Source organism: Corylus avellana, chromosome ca9 (genome assembly GCF_901000735.1).
Source record: "Corylus avellana chromosome ca9, CavTom2PMs-1.0".
NCBI classification, from domain to species: Eukaryota; Viridiplantae; Streptophyta; class Magnoliopsida; order Fagales; family Betulaceae; genus Corylus; species Corylus avellana.
The window spans coordinates 3,720,962-3,728,409 of record NC_081549.1 but is presented as its reverse complement, the minus strand read 5'-3'; the positions used below and the strand labels follow the sequence as shown (position 1 = coordinate 3,728,409).

The following is a 7,448-nucleotide window of genomic DNA, read 5'->3' as shown; positions in this document are numbered from 1 at the left end:
TCCCGTCCCAGGGTTTGGAGTGGGTTGATGTACGAAAACAGTCATGCAAGCTTTCAAGTTCTAATTTTAGGGTGTTTAAAGCGTCTATTATTTATTTTAGTTTGAAAATCCAAAAAAGGCATGATAATAAACAAAAGCTTACGTCTTCTTTGTAGCATTTATTTGAAAATATTGCTAGCGTAAATAAATGTGATGGTTATGAAGATTGGTGATAAACCATGCAGATTGAAAAGCCTGTTGTCTGTGGCATTACATCTCTGGGAATGGATCATACAGAGACCTTGGGTGCGCCCTTTCTAACTCAACAAGTTTGCTGGTTTTTGTTTTCTGTAAATGCAGTTCTATCTCAATGTCTAATTTATGGGAAGTTTATAACTTTCTATGGAGTAATTTGTTTGTGATGCGTTTGTTATCTAATATCCAGTTGACTCTTATACAAACTATTTTTCTTTTAATGTTTTTCTTGAATTTTTCAGTATCTGTTGTGCAATAAAAGTTAAGTAACGAGAAAAGGAAAAAGATGTATCTGCCATCTGGATGCCTAAGATATTAACTGTATGACATGCAGGAAATACCCTTGCACTTATTGCTTCACACAAAGCTGGAATTTTCAAGGTATAAAACTCCTTTAAGCAAATCCAACTATAATGTATCTGGTTTTCTTTAATAATGGGTTATTTATTGTAGTATTTGTGGCTTGATTATTTAAAGTTGCAGTTTTGATTTACAAGTATTTTCTGAATTGGGTTGATGTCTTCCCTGCTCATGAAGCCTCAAATTCCTGCATTCACGGTGCCCCAACTTTCTGAAGCAATGGATGTTATTCTGCAGAGAGCCCATGAACTGAAGGTAATCATATTCCTTATCCCATTACCTGAACTAAATCGTGGTAAAGATGTTTTTCTTCTTTTCAAGCACCTGTTTTTGTAGCTATGTCTTGGTGAAATTACTTTACTTGCGTTGACATGACCTGCTGTTTGTTATTTTTATCGGCAAACACATTAATCATGAATTCCTAGTTCATGAATTGGTTTCACTATGGACCAGATAACTATGCGTTCTTATGTATCTGTAATTTCATGTGTGTTTGTATGCTTGTCTCTTTGACTGTACATGTGTTCTTGTATTTATAAATAATAAATTTTCAACCACAGGACTACATTGATTATGCATATAGTAACTATGGTAAATCATTTATTGAATTAGAATAGGTTTAATACTTATAAAATTCACCTGCAATCAGATGGATTTGTACAATGTTACGCTATTGCCAGTTAAATGCACACTCAAAAACATAAATGCATGCATGTGCGTGCACATGCGCATACACACACAGAAAAATAGTCTATTGAATTGATAATGATGTAGCTGATAGATCTATTCTTCTGTATTGCAGGTTCCATTGAAAGTAGCGACACCTCTTGATAATGAACAGTTGAATGGATTGAAGCTTAGCTTGTCTGGTGATCATCAGTTCATTAATGCTGGTCTCGCTGTTTCCCTTTGTAAATGTTGGCTTCAAAGAACGGGAAATTGGGAAAAACTATTCCAAAATGTTGGTTGAAATTCATCTGCTCCTGGTTTTGCTTTACCATGCAAACTATGACTCAGTATATCTAGCTTATAAACTCACTGAACCTTCCTAGTTTTTCATCATGACAGTGTAGTGGGAATGTTGAGAAATTGATCAACACATAAAACAAAGAAACACCCGTATTAGATTGCTTGTGTTTGCATTTAGGGGGTATGTGCTTATCATTATGTGTACACAGTGCACACACACAAGGAAAGAGAGAGAGAGAGAGAGATTGTTTTCTTTTGAGTGTGCTGTAGCCAGAAGCACAAAAAGGATATGTATGGTGTCTATATGTTGTGTAAACCAGTGGCCCTTTGGCTAAATCGTATCTCCTTTTCCCATAAATAAGTGGTAAAGGGTAAAGTGTCAGGTTTGATATTGTTTGGGTGTGGGGAATTATATTTACCTTGAGAAAAAAAATTATTTCATGTAACCTTTTTACTTTTATTATTTAATTATTTGGACACTTAAAGAGAATAATTGGCCTTTTCACAGTGGCTGTATGGGGGTTTTAGAATAGTTTTTTTATTTTATTATTATTTTGTTCTTTCTTCTGTATTCCCTTTTTTTCCGACCTTTAACTGTCTCAACTTTGAATGTAAAGGATATCCAGGAAGCGAATTTGCCTGAGGCTTTTCTAAGAGGTCTTTCAACCGCACATATTTCTGGGAGGGCTCAGATTGTTTATGATACTTGTTCCCAATCCTACAATTCACTCAAAGTTTCTGAAAATCCTTGTGGAGATCTGGTCTTCTACTTGGATGGAGCTCATAGTCCTGAGAGCATGGAGGCTTGTGCCAAGTGGTTCTCTAGTGCTGTGAAAGGAAACATGAAATCATTATCTACTTCTTTTAATGTTGAATGTTTGGAGGAAGTTTGGGGGAATGGTCATATCCAACATGCAAGAAAGAGTATGGAGTCTGACAAATTATTAAAGCAGGTAAAAATCCATTATAAATAGTCAGACGTAGAGCATGTTTGGGATTGCGTTGGAAAATAGAGCCTTTAAAGTCAAAATGAGCTTTTAAGCAAAAGCTTCATTTTTAAGCTTTTGCCAAAAATGTATTTTGACCATTTTTAAAGTAAAAAAGTAAAAAAGTGCTTGTGAATTTTTTTGCCAAACATGTTAGCTTTTTGTTTGACTTAACTTTTTAGGTACTAAAAGTAATTTTTAAGCTCTCTAATAGACTAACGCAATCCTAAACAGACTTGTAGTTTGAAGATCTATGTTTTTAGGTGTCTCTAAACAGCTTATGTTGATCCAGTTATCAAGGCTTACATATTTAGTGATGGATGCTTTTGTCCATTTCTAGATAGATTATTATGGAGATTAATTGGCTTACATACAGTTCTTATACATTATTTTAGATTCTTTTGTTCAATTGCATGGATGTGAGAGACCCTCAGATTTTGCTTCCTCGTCTAGTGAGCACATGTGCTTCCTCAGGTATTGCTGCTTCAAACTTAAACAGATCGTCTTTTTCCTTTTCTTCTTTTTTCAAGAAATCATCTGTCTACTACGCATCTGAACCTCACAGTTAATCAAGTACCATAGAGATCTATTTATTGCTAAGCTGAATTCACTTATTGACACTAATCAGAGTTAGCTGTATGAGTTTGGTTTTATTAGTTTGCTACATTTATTGAAGTACTTGCTCAACCGTTTGCAAAATGTCTTCTTATCTACCTCAATTTACATCCTCTTCTTGTTCTAGAATTCTTACAAAGCCTTAAATCATATTACTTTATTCCAGTGCTAGTCGCATTATTCTATTCCTTATGGCCAAATCATCTTAATCAACACTTATCTTTCTCCTGATTAGGGCTCTATTTATTTCTTCGAAAAAAAGAATAAATAAAGTTGTGGCGTGATGCACTTAAAAAAATCAAGTATTGTGATTCACATGCTTCATTCTGGAATCTGGACAATAACATGCAAACAAATTCTACTTGATTTTGTGGGCAGAATTTCTCTGCTGGCGAATAACAGTGGATGCGGATTCCAGATGATTCTGTCAGTAGAGCTTTCAGAATTTAGTGCCCATGGCAACTTTTTTTTTTTTTTTCGATTAAGTAACTCACACACTTCATGAGACTTGAACCTAAGACCTCACCCATACTACATACTTAATGAGAGTCGAAGTGTCATTTGATCCAAAGGTTGTTGGCACATTAACTCAAGAACGAGGTGGTCTTTTGATTCTCATTTTGTGCTAACAATGACTACATGAAAACATAGCCTTACTTTTTCTCTGCCTTGTTTTTCTTTCCATGAAGAATTATGCATGATGAGACTGAAGAGCATGTGTTGAGGATTTAATATGATTTTGTGCAGGAACGCATTTTGCAAAAGCCCTTTTTGTCCCAAGTATGTCAACCTACAACAAGGTTACTTCTGGTGCCTCAGTCATTCCTTCAGATATCTTTAACAGGGATTTGTCTTGGCAATTTAACCTCCAGAGACTCTGGGAAAAGATTATCCATGTGAAAGGTATACCCCATCTTTTTGGCTTACTCTTAAAGTTGCGTGTTTGTTAATTATGCTCAGTGTCACTTCCTGTTTATTCATGAGATAACAGTGTTAATTCAACTTTTTGTAAATTATCTTGCTGCAACCATTAAAGTTTCATTGTGAGACTTGAAAGGGCTAAATCAATGAGTGTTGGAACAGCTCACACTTGTTCATAATTCTTATAGTAACCCTTGCATGACTCATTAGAGAATTTGATTCAAGAATTATTCCTGTTGGCATCAAGGGTTAGTTGAGTTGTGTTGTATTTAAAATTTGTTCATAGGGCTTGCTTTTTTTTTTTCTTTTTTTTTTTTTCTGAGGTTTTGGTTCCATGTCTGTTGAACATTAGAAGCACACCACCACGATCCTGGAAGAGTCTCAATTAAGAGGATTGTCGTAATAGTAATTCACCCAAACTTATTAATTGGTGCAACTGTTGCAGTTCCACTGATACCTGAAGTGTGTTATACTTTGATTGCTGACCTGTGAGGAGCAAAAACATCAGGACCATGTATTCTTTTTTGATATTCTTTTTCGCGTGGGTTTGAATTACACATGCGTTTGAAATAATAGCTATTATATCAAAGCTTTTAAAGACTGATCTGACCAGCAAGCTGTTGTTCTGTTCACATGCAGAAGTAGATACTTCGCTTGACATGGGTGCCAAGATGGACAATGCAAAGATTTTACCACCACATGAATTTCTTTATGAGGATGCTTCTCATTGCAATCCTGCGGATAATAATTTTTCTTGCAGTGCAGTAATGCCGTCATTGCCATTGACGATAAAATGGCTGCGGGATTGTGTCAAAGAAAACCCGTCCGTAAGAGTTCAGGTAAGATTACTATCTGAGATGGCAACCTGTTCCTTTTTTAACTTGAAGTTGAAATGGCTTTAGGCTGCATATTGGGTTTCAGAGAAATAGATTGGGCAAACCAGTCCTAAAAACTCACTTGATTCTTGTTTGAACACAAGAAATGGCGAAACGAATTCTCCAAAATGAAGTGTCGTTTTCTTTAGCTGGTTATGGTTTCTCTATCTGGATTTGTAAAAGTAAGCTGGGATGTGGATTCTCTGGATGTGATTTGTGCATGATAAATAGTGATAATGATATGCCATCTTGTAATAATAGTACACCCCACATGGGAGTCTTGACAGTCACTCATGTTAATCAGGTGATCATTATTATGCTTATTGTTGATTTACAGGTTCTTGTCACTGGGTCATTGCATCTGGTTGGGGATGTACTAAAGCTATTGAAGAGGTGATTTGTAAACTAAAGATGGTGCTGCCAAAAATAGGGAGGATCATCCAGAGCATTCTTTTTCACTCATTTGCATAGCATTGATTTTATACCACATTGTTGAAGCAGCTAATTAAGCTTCTAAATTTCGTCATAAGCCTGCCCAAACTGATAATAATGTTCCTTTTGTAAGTGACTGTCCAGTGATTTATTTTGTATAATGGAATACTGCTTGATGTTTGTACCATTAATAAAAAAAATAAAATAAAATTGATTTGGTGTTTTATCATTTATCATGGTTAAAAGTTTCATGTTTTTGAGTTGATATATGTGATGCACTGAGAATGTACTTAAGACAGTCCTGCTAATGCAGTCATCTCACTGTGTTAATGCATTATGATAGAAAGTAAAAACTCTTTTGAGTAACATGGAACCTTAAGAGGCGCAGCATAAGCGTGTCAGTTTCGGGTCATGCCAGACATAGGTATATTCAAACTACCTTCAATTGCTGGTGTTCGATTTAGGTTCGGATTTGTAGCTAACTGGGGATCTTAAAGCTCTGAAAATTCCGTTTCTTGAATTTGATGTGCCCGATCCTCCTGGCTTCATCCACTTGGAGAATCAAAGATTCTGCATTATACAACGCACACCTGATATTGATCTTCATTGCGTCCTATTTGATGTCACCCCTGTGCCCAAGGAGAAGAATTTGCGTATATCCAAGGTTTCCACCATCAATTACAAGACGACGAACCTTACTCTTGTCTCGGATTGTCTTTGACTGTATGTTAATTTCTTCCTTTCCCTCTATTCCTGTAAATTAATTCTTAACATGCAGTGGAAAGTTTTTCATCGGAGAAAATTTGCAAAAAGGAAATGCACCAAGCAAGAATGAAGATCATGACTGACATTGTCCAATGCTCCCACATGAAATTGGTTTTTTTTTTTTGGGTGCTGATATGGCAATGCCACGGGGGTTGAGTCTAATAGACATTTTATAGTAATGCTAGAAGTCTCTCTTGTGTTCTTCCAACAATGATGTAGCTTTTAAAATCATTATTTGAACTTATAATTGATCACTACTGAATTTTGATCAAATATTTTTGGAGAGAAATAAGAAGAACTTCTAGAATTACTCGACCTTTTATAAGCACGATATAGAAAACACTCGAGATTCTTAAAATACACTAATAGAACATTTTGTCTATTAGTCAAACTGCGTACATAGACAACATTTTGTCTAAATCTGCCGTGCATAAATCGAAGGGATTTGTTAGGTTTAAGATATTGACTCATTTCGGTGATCAAAACAATAGTTGTAAATTTTTAAACACCTAAATGTTTTAGTGTAAAATGTTTGGTTTTAGAAATAATCTTGACAGTCACTCATGTCAAAGATCCTATTTGATATCCCTAAGAGGTAGCTCAATCGGTTGTGGACCACGCCTTATGAAACGGAGGTCACTAGTTTGAATTCTCCCTCACCCTTCCCTTGTGTGGACATGTCAAAAAATTTTTTTAAAAAAAAAAAGAAGAAAAAGAAAGAAATAGCCTATGATCCACCCCCTCTTCTACTATCCCCTTTAAATTTTAATTTTAATTTTTTTTTTAATTTTTAGTTTTGATTTTTTATATATAATTTAGTATGAGTAACAAGTGTTATTCCCCTTTTCCCCCTCTCCCGATTTGAATAAAAAAAAAAGTGTTATAATTTCAATGGATATATTGTATACATTAATAATAGAATCCGTCAAGATTTTTTATTTTATTTTATGGAATTTGATAGTAAAGATTAATTTTAGAAGAAAGAAGACACAAATTTAGTTATGGAACAAACTTAACTCTTAAAATAATTAACAAAAAGAAAACAACAAAAGAAAGCAAACCCTTTAAGCATTAAAAACATGGTGACCAAAATTTCCTTAGAGATTATAAACATTATCAAGCATCTATAATCAATATATCCATTTGGCAACATAAGACCTGGATTACATAGATATTAACGTGGCAATTAAGACACAACTTACATGGATTTTAACGTGGGAATTAATAAGGTTGGAGCAATGTTATCTTGTTGCGGCCATTTCGCTCTCAAGAAACCAATAATTAAAAGCCC

General features: G+C 34.8%; 1 protein-coding gene across 3 annotated transcripts in view; it reads left to right on the top strand.

Annotated features, from left to right (window-relative positions):
• Window positions 1-5,618, top strand: part of LOC132191895 (folylpolyglutamate synthase) — a 17,393-nt gene extending 11,775 nt beyond the window's left edge. For 2 of the 3 annotated variants that reach the window (XM_059607020.1, XM_059607018.1), the window contains 9 exons: window positions 225-285; window positions 569-615; window positions 772-849; window positions 1,397-1,555; window positions 2,181-2,516; window positions 2,945-3,023; window positions 3,912-4,067; window positions 4,725-4,924; window positions 5,298-5,618. In XM_059607020.1, the coding sequence (XP_059463003.1) occupies window positions 225-285; window positions 569-615; window positions 772-849; window positions 1,397-1,555; window positions 2,181-2,516; window positions 2,945-3,023; window positions 3,912-4,067; window positions 4,725-4,924; window positions 5,298-5,357 (1,176 nt within the window). In that variant the 3' untranslated portion in view covers window positions 5,358-5,618. The remainder of the gene's footprint in view (window positions 1-224; window positions 286-568; window positions 616-771; window positions 850-1,396; window positions 1,556-2,180; window positions 2,517-2,944; window positions 3,024-3,911; window positions 4,068-4,724; window positions 4,925-5,297) is intronic. The other variant, XM_059607019.1, reaches the window with a different exon arrangement.
• The last annotated feature ends 1,830 nt before the right edge of the window (window positions 5,619-7,448 follow it).